Source organism: Phaethon lepturus, unplaced genomic scaffold (assembly GCF_000687285.1).
Source record: "Phaethon lepturus isolate BGI_N335 unplaced genomic scaffold, ASM68728v1 scaffold15962, whole genome shotgun sequence".
Taxonomy (NCBI): domain Eukaryota; kingdom Metazoa; phylum Chordata; class Aves; order Phaethontiformes; family Phaethontidae; genus Phaethon; species Phaethon lepturus.
In genome coordinates, this window is record NW_010525693.1 from 16,040 (window position 1) to 31,260 (window position 15,221).

At 38.5% G+C, this 15,221-nt stretch overlaps 1 protein-coding gene across 1 annotated transcript in view; it reads right to left on the reverse strand.

Annotated features, from left to right (window-relative positions):
• Nucleotides 1-1,988: 1,988 nt before the first annotated feature.
• The window catches only part of CASP2 (caspase 2, apoptosis-related cysteine peptidase), a 17,941-nt gene continuing 4,708 nt past the window's right edge, over nucleotides 1,989-15,221 (reverse strand). The window contains exons 2-10 of the mRNA XM_010282844.1: nucleotides 13,608-13,775; nucleotides 11,828-11,903; nucleotides 10,273-10,367; nucleotides 8,441-8,617; nucleotides 7,086-7,214; nucleotides 6,509-6,599; nucleotides 2,934-3,083; nucleotides 2,736-2,845; nucleotides 1,989-2,123 (exon numbers count right to left, since the gene is read on the reverse strand). Of these exons, the coding sequence (XP_010281146.1) occupies nucleotides 1,989-2,123; nucleotides 2,736-2,845; nucleotides 2,934-3,083; nucleotides 6,509-6,599; nucleotides 7,086-7,214; nucleotides 8,441-8,617; nucleotides 10,273-10,367; nucleotides 11,828-11,903; nucleotides 13,608-13,775 (1,131 nt within the window). The remainder of the gene's footprint in view (nucleotides 2,124-2,735; nucleotides 2,846-2,933; nucleotides 3,084-6,508; nucleotides 6,600-7,085; nucleotides 7,215-8,440; nucleotides 8,618-10,272; nucleotides 10,368-11,827; nucleotides 11,904-13,607; nucleotides 13,776-15,221) is intronic.

The following is a 15,221-nucleotide window of genomic DNA, read 5'->3' on the forward strand; positions in this document are numbered from 1 at the left end:
TCTGGGAGGTAGTATCTCAAGAAATTATGCAAAATTGTCTTTATATAGAAGCTCCATTTCTGCACAGAGGTATAACTCCTCAAATGGAAGATACTGCACAGATTAATCAAACCAGAATTCTTTATTTTGACACCTCAAGACAGTAAAATACAAGTATACAAAAAGTTTATACGAAAGTGGCAGTGATAATGCAACTTGATGCAATCCTACAGAACTCTAATCCATCAGTGGACTGCTTCATCAACATACGTATCTGTAAAATATTGCACCATTTCAGAGGGAGCACTCAGGAAGAAAACGTTTATACTCCAGCGAAGTACAACATCCCCTAAACTGGTATGTTAAACTTCAGAGTAAGGCACCAACTGGCAAGTATGATCCTTGTTTTGTTTATCACATGTTGTGCGTAAGAAAAGTGCAAGATGCATGTTAATGCTGCACCTTTGTCAGCTGGAGGAAACACAGCCTTTGTTTTCCTAGGCAGAACAATAAAAAAGCACATGCCTAACTTTCCAGCCTCCCTCCATATCCTTTTGTGCTTCCTATTCATAATTCTATCCTCAAAAAAGTATTTTAAAAGACACACTTACATAAAAAGAGTAAGCCAGAAACTACGCCAACCTACTGCTACAAAACAGAGAAAACTGAGACTCAAGTGAACACATCGTAGTCCATATGTAACCCAGTATATCACAATCTATCTCTACCACAAAAGAGAGAACAATGCCCATCTCCCACGTCACATCAAATGGGAGTAATTGCAACTGGACACAAGCAAGAGACAAATTACAGCATGAAGAGACTGTGTAGGAGATTTCCAAAAGAAGTGATGCCACAGCATTTCTTATTGACCACCTGAAGTGACACTTTGCAAAGAGTATTAGCTAAACAGCTTTAAGTGATCATGGCTAAAGAAAGAAAACTCACATAACAGGGTAATAATGTGAAACTCTTCTCTTTCATTTAAAAGGGAAGCAAACTGCTGTGATAAATAATCCAAGCAACACGCTTAGGCTGTACAGAGCTGCCTTGAATATTTTTGTTAATGAAACAAAAGACAAAAGATCCTTTTGAACGAGGCTGTAGGCTTTCAGGGATTCAGTTGTACAGTGCAATTTATAGACTCCTGAGAAGTTGGTGGACTGAATGCTATGCCCGTGCTGACACACAGGTACTATGGCAAAAAAATTCCTCAAAAGTAATATTCCATGCAGTTGTTCACTTTTGTGACTAAGGGGAGCTAATCTAGAATTTCTAGATTAAAAACTATTTCTGGGGCAGTTTATGGAGGCTTATTTGTCTGTATGAGAAATCCTGGATCTCTATTTGTTTTGCTGATAACCTGGGCTGTCCTGTAGTTCTCTTGATAACTTGGCTACAGAGGAATGTGCAAAAATAGACTTTTAAGTGACCAAGATGGACAGGAAAGTATCAAGTACTGAAAACAATAACCTTTCATTTTAGGGAGGGGAAGGATTCTCCTTCACAATGGAGCCCTTTTCTAATGTGCACAGGAGCTGACTGTACGAAGAACCAGTCAGAAAGTATTTAAAAATTTTAAAATACAAGCATAAGATAAGCAGCATTTCATGAATAATTTTCCTTTCAGAAAGGCTTAACTTTAAAAAAAAATTGTCTGAATAGTCTGTTTCCCGTTTCACATTCACTTTGCTTACAAATGTCCTTATGTATCCTTCCAAAGGATGTTCCCATTTCTTCCCAGTTCCAGTGCCGATCTTCTTTCCATCAATTTCTGTACATATGGAATAAGACAGAATATTAGAATTTTAAATCCTGAACTGAATCAGACTACAAAGAGTGTTTCCAGACTATTTTAGAAGAAAACATCAAGAATTGGAGTGGCCAGATACAAACAAGTATTCTTTGCTTGCACTTATTTATATCACAGCCCGTAAGAATGAAAACATAGCCATCCATCCTCAAAGTTCAGCTTTGGCAGGATCTCTTTTCCAACAGAGCCGGCAGGGTTATTTTCCTGGTAGATAGCCAGGAAACAGGTAAAGGTCCCGACAGAGCGTGCTACAATATTCTGACATTTCCTTGCAGCGGTGAAATTCTGTGCCTGGGGCATAACCTTCTCGTTGCTTGATTTGACTATTCACCTAGATGTGAGATTAAAAAAACCAAAATGACTAGAAGGATTAAGAAAACAAAAGTAAGAAAAATGTCATTGCTTTCTGTACTCATAGATTATTCTGTTTAACTTATTAAGCAGCCCCCTATGTATTGTCTTTCTAGATTGTTAGAAGGATAAAGAACTAGGGTGCAGTTCCACAGCAGCTCAAGTTGCCGTGGTCACACTTCTGTCTTCATTCCCTCTTCTCCCCTTTTCTTAATCTTTCCCTTATGTGAGTGCAAGCACTTGTGCAGCTATGTGGTGAGCCAGGTCAGGGAAGGAATCCACCTGAAAAAAAGCAATTTCTATAGAAGAAAAGTAATTCTTGGCAAGCCAGACTAATTCTTCTCATAAGTTCACCATGCAATCACACAAGTGAAATGGATGGAGTCAAAGAAACAGCATTTTTACTTTCGTTGAACTGCTGTGGGACTGTATATAAATATATATATACACACACGGGGAAAGAACTAATAATTTTGCTAGAAACAAGGCAAGAACAATTGCTTTAATGGTAGATTAATCCTAGCAATTTGAAGCACTGAAAGGCTCTTCAGAAATCAGGTAAGTGTGGGAGAGGAAAGACACTCCAGCTCACCTTCACCAACATGTCAGCCACATGAGTGTCTCGGGAGTCCTCTGCAAACACAGAGGTGAGAGCCTCGATATACCAGGATCCACGCTTGGTGTTTCGCATAGCCGCAGTGCCTGAGAATAAAGTGTGTATGAAGTTTCTGAGGAACACAAACACGTAAAAACTCCTTCTGCCCTAACAATTAGAGCCTCTCCTCGGTACCTTTCAGACAAGCATATCCACAGATCATATCAGAGCATGTAGGCAGACGCAGCTTGAGATTTTCTTCCTTGTTTGCATCACTTTCCTCACAACCTGGAGAATTTGACCATTCTTTCCCATCTCTTTGATCCACTCCCCGGTCTGTCTCATCTGGAGGGTGGGAGGAGGATCAGAGAAGAAAAAAAAAAAAAAAAAAAAAAAATCCTGAATTACCTGTAGTTTTCCTGTACTTCCTTAGTTTTGGGCTCTGGTCACCAATGCCAGAACTGCTGTCAAGCAGAAAGCTTTTGCATAAACTTCAAGCACAAACTTCAAGCTTTTTCATCTGTTTTTAAAACTCATCTAAAAGTTCTTCTGCACAAACTAATGCAGATAAATACCAACAAGTGCTGAACCTGCTCAACCTAACAGGACTGTTAGTCCACATGCTGACTGATTCCTGCCTCCCCCCACCCCTTCCTATGCAGATCATGGGATAACGGGAAAGCAAATAAGTTTCTGATATTTCTTCATGCATGGAAGGATTTGATGCCTAGCTCTAAAAGTTTCTATTTTCCACTTTTACCTACCGTAGAAGTGTCCAAAAATGTTGTCCTGTTTGCAATGCTAACCACCTACTTATTGCAGAACTCAGATGAGAGCTATAATTTTAGTTGCTAACGTCTACCTCCAAGACATCAAAAAAATGGACCAAATATCTCACCTAGTTCTAAATCCTGACTATAATATCACTTGATTCAATCAAAAGTGTAAATTGTACAATAGTAAAAGGCAAAATAATTTGACCCCAAACTTATAGAACTTACAGATGGCTCTAGGTTTTGTTGCCAGGTCGTGCCCAAGAAATGTATTTGGATTTCTAACTTTTTTACAGGCAGTGGCATCTCATAATTATGCACAGGAAATGGTCAGTTCTTAAGTCAGCAACATTGTTCTTTTCCTCCAAAATGAAAGCTGCAGTGGGAGGGGTGTGATTGTTTGGCAGGCTAGATATAGCCTATAATTAAGGCTCCACAGCTCAAAACTTCCTGATTACTTCCATCAAGTTCCTTCATCATCTCTTTAAGGTAGCAATGAGAATTTTTCCATTTTTAACCGCACTTTTTTCATGTCTTTTATCACACTTCTCCAAATCCTTTTAGTTCTGTGTCTTCTTAAAAATTTAGTGTACTGTTCACACTATGTTATTTCAGATATGACTCAAGTAATTTTACAGTCAAGCTATATTATTCACTGTCATCATCCCATAATATATAAAAGTCAAAACCATTTTGAACAAAGCTTCAGAATTAGATGTCTTCCTCATATATTTGTCTTCAAACACCATTCCAATCAACTTACCAGTGTAACTAAAAGTGTAAAGCACTAACCCTATCAGATTATTCCTCTGTATACTTAACCTCTACTTTATATCACCAATAACTGCCACCCAAATCAATCCAGTCTGTTTAAATTTTACTGAAGCTCCCAGATCACTGTTTTCCCAATTGATTTAAATAACTGCTAAGTACCTATTTGTCATTATTTACCATAGTTCTTCACTTTTCTGGGTCAACTACTATATTAAACACAGATGTTAAGCGGCTTCAAAGTCTCATTTTATGCCACAGTGAAATCTGACTATTTGTCTTTTCCCATTGCCTCTGTTGCCACCAGTTTTTGACCCATGATTGTAGGTGGACTACCTCCAATTCTTTAGTAGATTCCTGCCAAAGGCCCTTGAGAAATTAAGTAGACTGTATCAACTCTTCTTTATCTACATTTTTAATGTTTCATTAATAGAAGACAGATAAGGCCTATTACATAAACTTAGGGAAGAAGAATAACCTGTGTATTTCTCATTTTGTTTCAACTGGTTCTAATTAACTTGCATGGCATAGAGAGACTGATTACTAATCTAAAGTTGTCCACACTATTTATACAGTCTTTCAAATGCTGCTTTTTTTTCAAAAAATTGTATTTGCTAGTCTAACCTTCGAATGCTAACATGAAAAAGTACACATTTTTGTTGACGGCTCAATTACTTTGTAACTGGCTTTCCCCTCCAACTATTAATCAAAGTTTAAAAGAGAGGTTTAAAAAAAAGGCAATTTTGTGCTTTTTTTTTTAATTAGAGATTTTTCCCTTTCAGTTGCTCAAGTCTCAATCCTTTGCCTATTGCAGTATTCCAGCATTTCTGGTTTTCAGTATTCCAGTATTTCTACAGCATTTTGCATACCTTTCTTAACTGAAATCTTTTTGGGAATAGGAAGGCCAAGCCTCTTTTGTTGATGTGAACAGACCCATTATGGTAACATTACAGTCAAATAAACTTAGTTACCTAATTAGGTCAGCTGCCACTTATTTCCACACTGTTATGAGTCTGCATATTCACATTTGTTCAAGAGTATCTAAAGGTTCAACAACATAAGGAAAGCAATCACATTCAATTCGTATTTTAAACATGCACATTGCAGTATTTCCAAATGCTTAAAGGATCAAATATTTTTAATACCCAAAATACCATGTAGACTATAGGTTTTTCTCTGCATTGTGATTAAACATGAGTAGGTAACAGGTGAAGGAAACATTCTCTTGGCTAGAGGACAAACTATAAAGTTCAGCTAAAAGTGAAAAAGAAGGGAGACAATTGCAAGGAACAAGGGAAAAGAAGGGGAAAAAGCATACACTCTAGAAAAACTCTATCACAAGGGAAAAAACAAAGCTTTCTAAGAACAGAACTTCTCTTTAGAGTACCTGCAGTTTCACAGCTATCTCAAAAAGTCCAAATACTTTAGGGAAAAATTTGGTCACTAGCAGATCTGAAAGGTAGTTACAGACATGTGTTTAGTTACAACAGGGGGAAAAATGAATAGCAGATTTAAAAAAAAAGTAAGAGTGGAAAAAGAACAAGTCTAGGAGAATCAAGAAAAGAATTCTGTAACCACAATACTATGTGGAAAAGGGTATAAGGAAAGGTCATTTGGAGGTTGAAAGCAGGATAGAATTAAAGGAAAAAAAAAAAAAATAAAAAAGATGATGACTTGGAGCCTGATAGCTCAAGAGACACCATCACCAGAGACACAGCACATCTGGGATCAAGAGAAAGACAGGACCTCAGACAAGACCCCGTGCTAGTGTACCACTCTTCTTGGGTGCTGCAATTTGATGCATCATATGCCCCACTCCTTGCAGGCATAGCAAGAGTAACATTACTTGCACTTGCAAAGGCTAGGTCAAATATTTGCCAAGTTTAACTTTTAGGATAGCAGATCACTGGAAAAGCCTAGATGGAGTGAAAACTGGAGACTTTAATCCCCTCAATATATGAGTGGGATATGATATGAATTTTTTATCACTAAGGTGCTCTGGGGTCTGCAAGTCAATGCACACACCTCATGCAGAGCAAAAGACACTTACAGAGCAACAGATGCAGTGGCAGCAGCAGGGCAGAGGGAGGTGAATATGGGTCCCACTTACACCTGAGAGAAGCAAAGAGGAGAGTTGACAGCAAGTTGAATGTGAGGGTGTATATGTGTGTAAAGTGAGCCATAATGGCATGCGAAATACATGGCTTTTAGTATTTGGGCACTCACCTCCCCGGCAGGCCTGAATAAAGAACATTTTGGGCTTATTCTGGAGATTTGGACAGTTTGCATTATCAAAGAGCCGGAAAGCCTCCTGCAACTGTGAGAAGAAAGAAGGTAAATATTCTTCATTGTAGACTTCTGTGAGCCAAACCCAGCCCCACTTTGCTTCCCTGTATTTTGGTTATTACATCTATTAAATCTTGGTATTTTCTCTTTTATCTCCAAACTAACAGTGTGACAAACACATCTCTTCCCCCCGCCTCCCCCAGCTCCTACTAGTTTTGAGTTCATTCACTCTACCTAGCACTTGTACAAAAAGAGAATATGAAATAACTTCTCCTACCTGCCGTACTTCTATGCCTTTTTTTTATCTTATAGACCTCTCAGACAGACCCCTGCCCTTTTCTTCCCACAAGCCCTTATTTTTTCCTTTTTAGAAATATGTAAATCCTCAGTCTCCCATCACTTCACCTTCTCATTCTCTCCTTTTTTTTTTAAACTTTTTTTTCCCCCCCCTCTTTCAATTGTTACTTTCCAAGATATAACCTACAACAACACATTACATCAGGATACAGGAATATACCTGTAGTATTTTGCCATCACTGCCATAAACCCCACCCTCCACACCATGGGAAAGTAAAGCTACAATACAGGAATCCACATCCTGATGATCTGGCAGCTTAGAGAATCTCTTCAATGCATTCTGCATCTCCTGGAAGAGAGGAAAAAAACCCCAACTTTCCAGACTTGCACAGGGAAAGTGGGTCAATGTACGGGGAAAAACATAAAGGTACAGGAAGAACACAAATGGTCCTCCTGTTATGAAATAAACCTTAAGTACATCAAATTTACAGGACAAAAGACATGTGTTCCATAAAAAAAAAATCAGCAAAATGCTCTTGTTCTTTTATGTAATATTCAGTCCTAAGTATAACATTATGAAGTGGAAATCACTTAGAATATCTACATTTCTATATGGCCAACAGGGGGATGCAGCAAATATTTGAGGTGGCACATGTGGATTCAACATAGGAGAAATCAACTGATATCTTATAGAGGTTTTACATTGACCCTTGAGTCTGGCTGGGGTATTGGAGCCACTTAATAGATACATAGTCTAGTACTTCAGGCATTTGAACACTAGCAATCAAAACACAACAACAATTTAAAGTGGAAAACTTCAGGAACTCTGGCAACATGGCAAGTGCAAAAATCTTATTATAACGTTGCAAAAGCTGCCTTGAATAAAACACTCTTTAACAGGTCCCGTACCACTTGGTTTCATAGGGATCTACAAGGAATAAGAACAAATGAGGCTGGAGAATGCAGCAATTGCACTCCTAGAGAAAGATCACGGCTTGATTCAGTCAATCATGGAACATTGCCAATTTTCTTAAGTGAAGCAGAGCCACTTTAGCAAAGCAACAACTGAAAGAGTGAAACTTAACTGCATAGGTACTGGAAGACTAATAAATAGGATGGCAATTGAGTCCATCAGTGAAAGGACATGAAAACATCACTTACACTTGCAAAGCTTAGGTCAAATATTCGTAAAGTTTAACTTTCAGGATAGCAGATCACTGGAAAAGTCTACATAAAGTGGAGACTTTATTAATTTGTAGTTTTAACACATATGCCAGGTGTGGTCTAGAAATTCTTGCCCCTTGCACTACAAGTGGTCAAGACTAGAGTAGTACCTCTTGTGGTCCTTTGTGAACCTACTTTCCATCCTAAAGTCCTCTGCCTTCCAAGCTTCTTCATATTTGTCAGTATGCTAGCAGACATCATCCCATTTAGTTTTATTTTCTATTTAAGTGACCATTCACATCTTCCTGTTCAAGCTTAGTTATACCAAAGGAAACCTCTTAAGATGTTTATGTAACAGTTACAAACTCTCATCCATACTGGTTGTGAAGTACTGGGATCCATCCCCCTTACCTGTGCAGTTTGATCATGAAACACAGTCACTTGATACCCAAGATGCTTGAAAAGCATCTCCAGGGAAATGCAGTCCACATCTCCCCCTGCACGATACTCCAAGTCCTTCTCACTGCTGAAATGGACATTGCTGAGAATAAGTGCTAAGCCTCGGGGCTCTGATATCAGTTTATATGCCTAAGAAGAAGATTTAAAATCGGTAAGTGTAGACTACGCAAGGAAATAATAGAGTTTTAGAGTAGAACATCAATCCCTATATACCAGCTTGATATGATATGCAAGACTTCTGAATTGAAAAGGCAAAAAAACCAGTAGAGATCAAATTTTTGAAGTTTTTTTAATAAATAAAATAAATGTTTGTATTGCAAAGGGTCCCAAAGACAACTGTATTTGCAAGTCTCCATAACTGATGATCCTACAACACTATTATTAAAATGTTATACTAGCTTGCCTTATTTCTCGTTTTAAAAGAAACACAGCTTATACATTTCAAACTGTGAATTAGGTCTTGCTAACTTTTTTCCCTCTCCCCACCCTCACCCAGCACAAGCCCCACATATTTCTGTCATTCTCATCAAAGGCCTTAGGACAATACTATGTAAAACTTAGTTAAGATTTCTTAATTGCTGTTGGGAGCAGAGAGAGATGTAAAATAGCATGTGAGTGTAATTTTAATAGCAAGGGACTATCAGTCACTGATCCTGAAAGTTATGTGGCTGGCAAAAAAGGTTAACAGGGAAAGAACTAATTTGAGAGGAGTCTCTTCAAAATAAGTTCCCTCTCACTCCACAACAAATCAGTAGTAAATCAGTTACTAACACTCCTGTAAATTGGAAGTGAAATTTAATACCAAAGGAGCATATCAAAAAGGGTGTATCCAGAAGCAGATGTAAAAGGAGGCAAGGCAAGCTCACACTGACGCTGCCTAATTAGGTTTCCCCAGTAGATAGTTAAAAAAAAAAATCTGTTTTGCTGTCAGGGCCTGTGACAGAAGTGTTAAGTGTTAGCACATTGTGTAATCCTAGTAAAGTGTCTGTCCCATTACAAGAAATTTTTTTTTTTTCCTTAAGCTTATCCCACCACAACCTACGCTTTACAAACAGAATAAACAAGAAGTAATTAGACTACCTACATAACTTCTAACGCTGCAGAGGAATAGAAATTCATTGACTCATAGAATGGTTTGGGCTGGAAGGGATCTTTGGAGGTCATCTAGTCTAACCCTCCTGCCATGAACAGGGACATCTTCAAGTACATCAGGTTGCTCAGAGCCCTGTCCAACCTGACCTTGAATGTTTCCACGGATGGGGCACCTACCACCTCTCTGGGCAAGTTGTTCTACCCTGTACAGAATCCTGATCTGGTTCTTGAGCCTAAGGAGAGACTCTTCTGGGTACAAGTTGGCAATTAAAACAGCCAAGACTGTGACTACTAGTTCAAACACAGTTCTAGTATCTTACAGTCATTTGCAGATTTACATCATACAGAAGATGAGGATGCAGACAAATAAATATGAGGCAGTAATACTGACAGCTTACACAGAGCAACAGAACAGAAGGCATTTCACAAAGCTCTTAATGAACAAAAATCAGAGGCAGAGATTTGTACAGAGCTACAGAACTTCTCAGAATTTCCTGACACCTGTAAATTGGAACTACCTCGAATCAAACATGACTGGTAACATCTTTCAGTTACACAAATAGCACAACATTGATCTGTATCCCAATGAAGCATGTGTTCCGACTCAGTTTTAAGTAGCACGTGTTCAGCTGATATATCCAGACACGTCACATCTTTCACATCTTAGGAGATTTTATCTGTCAACTACTTACCAAGTGCTGATGATCACGATAAAATTCAGGAGTGCAATACTTCACTGGAGGAAGTGGAGGACCATCTCCATTATCCAAGGAATGTTCCATTGGTTCTGTGCAAAACAAACATATCAATAACAATAAAAAATTCCAACTAGAAAACCTCTGCCTTAAGGTAGTAACTTGCAAATTCTGAAGTATGTGGTCTTGGGCATATTCCTCTATTATACTATTCATACCTCTAAAAATTTTCCCTTGATCAGGGACTACAGACACACAATGAAACAGAGCAGAAAGAACAAAAGTACCGGAATGGTATAATTATTTTTTTATAATTTTAATTGGCAACTTTTTGTCTAGTGCACAGTATGAAGACAGAATTCTCATCTAAAGTTAGAGAGTGTGTGCTTTCTGTCATTTTGTGCCGTAAGTTATTCCTTTCACAGTTAGGCTGACAATCCACTGCTAGAAATATTCAATTAGAATAGTGTTTTTCCTTTCATAAAAGGCCTCTCATGCTCACTGGATACAATTATTTTTTATTTTTTGCTGAACACCTGCATAAGTGACCAAACTACATGTTTTTAACTTCCATGAAGTGAAATGCCCTGTTTTGTTTACGTGTCTCTGAACAACTCTTTCTTCTTGATAAGAGCAAATGAGGGGAATGATAATCAACCATTTGCCATTTACAGACAAACCCTATCCTGAAGAAACAGAGCTAATGACATTCATGATCTCCTTTAAAATCCTTTTTCAGCCTTCTGAGACATGGCTCTCCTGGTTGGAGGAACATATGCTCTAAAAAAAACCCAACAACCCAACTCTATAACCTTTGCACCTAAATAAAAAAAAAAACTTAAAAATCTATTTTAAGGCTTTTAATCTATTTTTATCTATAATTAAAAAAAAATATTCTTTAACACCAGAGAGAGCTCCTAGTAACCAGCACACAGTTAAACCTGTGGTTAGGGAATGTACTACAGGCATTACCAGAGGCAACACGAAAACTATCAAGGAGATTCATTCCAGCAACCAGTTCCCTGATGGAAGTCACAAATGCTTGCTAAAGAAAGCTGATTTGCCGCACTTGACCGAAGCTACAGAAATCTATGTTGGGCCCATGTAACATATATAAGGCCTTGCACTTAAACTTATTTGCTAAGAAGAAAGTCTATGTTAAGGAACACTGCCCCAGATCATAATCTTTTCACAGCTCTAGTTGAATTAAAGTCTACTACAAATCTTAAACAAAGAAGAAAATCTTTGAAAAATCTCAAGTTTTACTGACAAGTACTGTTTAAGCAACAACATTTCCTGTAAGAATAAATGAAGCTGACCAGAAACTGATTGGGTTCTCTCTTCCAACATGCTATTTCACTTTCATTTTCTAGCCTAATTCTGCCTCCTGCATCTGATCACAATATAGTCAGTTCACTGTCAAGTTTGTGTTCCTGGGATGAGCAAAGTGGTAGCAAGCTAATTTCTAGAATTTAATTAATAGAGTATTAAGAAATTAGAAGCAACCAACCAGATATCCAATCAAGTATTCACAAAGTCGTATGTGACTCACCAGTCCAGCGCAGTTTCTTTGAATTACATGATTCACTGGCAGGAAATGGAAGATTTGATCCATAACAGTGTTCAAGCTACAAGACATCCAATCAATCCATGAGAGAGAGTAGCATAAAACAGCTATTTTTTTTCTCTACAGTACACGCCTGTAGGTATCATGGAACAAAAATGCATATGTTTACATACATGTATGTGTGACTTAAAAACTAGTAATATGGTTCACATCCAAATGAAACATCATGACAAGATAGCAGCAGCATTTTCTGTCAATGCAAAATTCCTTCCCTTCTTTGCACATCTCTACTTCTACTCAAATCCCCAGTTTGTAAACCCTACAGTGTGGTCATATCCTCTCCATTTTTGCCAAAACTTGATTTGTCCAGTGATTCTCATCTTTTCGTTTGCTTTCAAGATTTCGTTGTTTGTACAGTAAAGCACAATTGAAAACAAAAAACCCAGAAAGTGTAGTCTAATAAATCCTACATTTTTAATAAGGGAACATGCCTGCTCAAAAATATCAGGTCTCCCTTCTTTCATATAAAATACGTTTACTGTGAGATTCCATGCTTGTCAATGCACTGAGAATATTGAATCTTTATTAAATTCTTCCTTTAGTCCAATGCTGACCACTGCAGACAGTAAAAAGGTGAAAATAAAAATAACAAAATAGAGTCCCTCTCTCAACTGACAAAGCTTTCAGTAGCTTTCTACTCAGAGAATCACTGAACACTAAATTAAAAAGATTTCAGAGAAAATATTTTCTTTGCATCTTTTGGGTTCCTGACGACACATCAATTAAGAACATGCTGGATGTAAGAACATCCAGGAATCTTGTGCAGTTCAACAAAGAAACCTGCAAAGTTCTGCACCTGAGGAACAATCCCATGCACCAGTATATGCTGGGGGCCACCAGCTAGAAAGCAGCTTTGCAGAAAAGGTCCTGGGAGACTTGGTGGACACCAAGTTGAACATGAGCCAGCAATGTGCCCTTGTCACAAACAAGCCTAATGGTATCCTGGGCAGCATTAAGAGGAATGTTGCCAGCAGATCAGATCAAGGTAGATAATCCTTCCCCTCTACTAGCTCTGGCAAGGCTGCACCTAGAGTCCTGTGTCCAGCTCTGGGCTCCTCTGTACAAAGGAGGTATGGACATACCGGAGAGAGTCCAACAGCAGGTCACAAAGATGACAGACTGGGGCACCTTACATACGAGGAAAGGCTGAGAGACCTGCGACTGTTCAGCCTGGAAAAGGCTCAGGGGTACCTTATCAGTGTACATAAACAACTGAAGAGAGGGTGCAAAGAGGATGGAGTCAGCCTCTTTTCAGTGGTGCCCAGTGACAGAACAAGAGGCAATGGGCACAAACTGAAATGCAAGAGGCTCCCTCTGAATACCAGGAAACACTTTTTTACTGTGAGGGTGTCCAAGCACCGGAGGAGGTTGTGGAGTCTCCATCCTTGGAGATATTCAGAAGCCATATGGATGCAGTCCTGGGCAACCTGCTCAAGGTGACTCTGCTTTGAGCAATGGGAGTTGGACGAGATTACCTCCAGAGGTACCTTCCAACCTCTACCATCCTGTGATTCTGTGTGAAAATTGTCTTTTTCCCAAATTTCTTCCCCTCTGCTTTTACTAAGGCTACTACAAGTTTCAATTTGCAACGAAAACCCATCCTGTCCTTTGTAAACAACTTTTTTTCCATTTGTAAAAGACCACTTGTGCCCAAACCCAATCTGAAATGCAGTGCATCCATTTTATTTTTTTTAAACTATTGTACCCTTGCAACCCCATGGCTCAGACTGGATGTTGTGTTCAAGATCATTGCCTCCAGATGCTGCTGTTTGGTTTCTCGTAGAGCTTCACAGAAGGCTGAGAAGGCATTAGGACCTCTCTTGGGTAGCAAATTGAGGAACTCCACATTTTGGCTGAAGCTCCCAGACTTGGCCTAGATCCGGAGAAAAGAACAAAATCCACATTCAAAGTGAGACCCCCAACTTTTGAATGAAGCTGCAGAACAACTGAACTTTTTCTTTCATGTAAATATGTCATCATTGTGCTTAGCTGTGCTAGATACATTTTTATAGCTTTCCCTAGTTGATTTCACTCCCAGTCCTCTGTTGTTACTAGCTCAAGGGGGAGAGTGTACGACAACACAGCAAGCCAACAATTCATACATTACCACACACAGTAATACACCCTCTTCTCTCTAAACTTTTACTTCCAGTTACTGTTGGAATAGTATCTATTTCCCCTCACTGAATATTTGAAGTCCAGAATACGTTTTCACTGCTGCCTGATGGTTTATGGTCTCATGCACCAATAATGCAAATCCCTCAGAAAGTACTACATAAAATACTTATTTTACGCAGTCAATTCAAAAAAGATATTACATAGGTATAGGCTGCAACATTTAGACCAGTGAAGCAATATATAGTAGTATATAAGAAAAAGTAAAAATAAAAAATTAAATTTATGTATCTGTAAAACAATCCCAGGAAGTTCTAATTGTTAGAATATTAACAAGACACTTGCCAACAAACTGTGTAATTTATACAGTAATAGCCTTCCCTGTGAAATCTAAAACACACCAAAATACCATATACTAAAATATTTGGCATCAAAAATAAATTTTATCAATTTCATGGCATTCATCCTATATTTTTGGAATGACCACTTAGACCCAAGATTTCTTCTTTTGGTGGATGATAAGAAATGGTTGGTGAGTTACACAAAATCAAAGCCTAACACTACATTTGCAATCACAGGAAAATCAGAAAAAAAAACCTTGAGTCACATGTGTAAATCCTCTACTACAGAAGAATTGATGTCATCTGGTTTCTTTCATAAAATTTATCAAGCTTGGTGTTAAAAGTAGTTTGGCTTTTGTCCCATAACATTGTTTGGAAGGTGTCCTGGTTTCAGCCAGGATAGTTAATTTTCTTCATAGAAGCTAATATGAGACTGTGTTTTGGATTTGGGATTAGAAAATGTTGATAATGTGCTGATGTTTTGAGTTGTTGCTACATAGTCAAGGACAGTCCAGCTTCTTGTGCTGGCCTGCTAGCAAGAAGGCTGAGGGTGCACAGGAAGCTGTGAGGGGACACAGCCCGGACAGCTGACCCAGGCTGACCAAAGAGATATTCCATACCATATGATGTCATGCTCAGTATACAAAGCTGGGGTGAAGAAGGAGGAAGAGGTGGAAGGACGTTTGGAGTTACAGGGTCTGTCTTCCCAAGAAACCATTATGTGTGCTGGAGCACTGTTTTTCTGGAGATGGCTGAACACCTGCCTGTCCATGGGGAGTAGTGAATGAATTCCTTGTTTTGCTCTGCTTGTATGTGCGGCTTTTGCTTTACCTATTAAACTGTCTTTATCTCAAACCATGAGT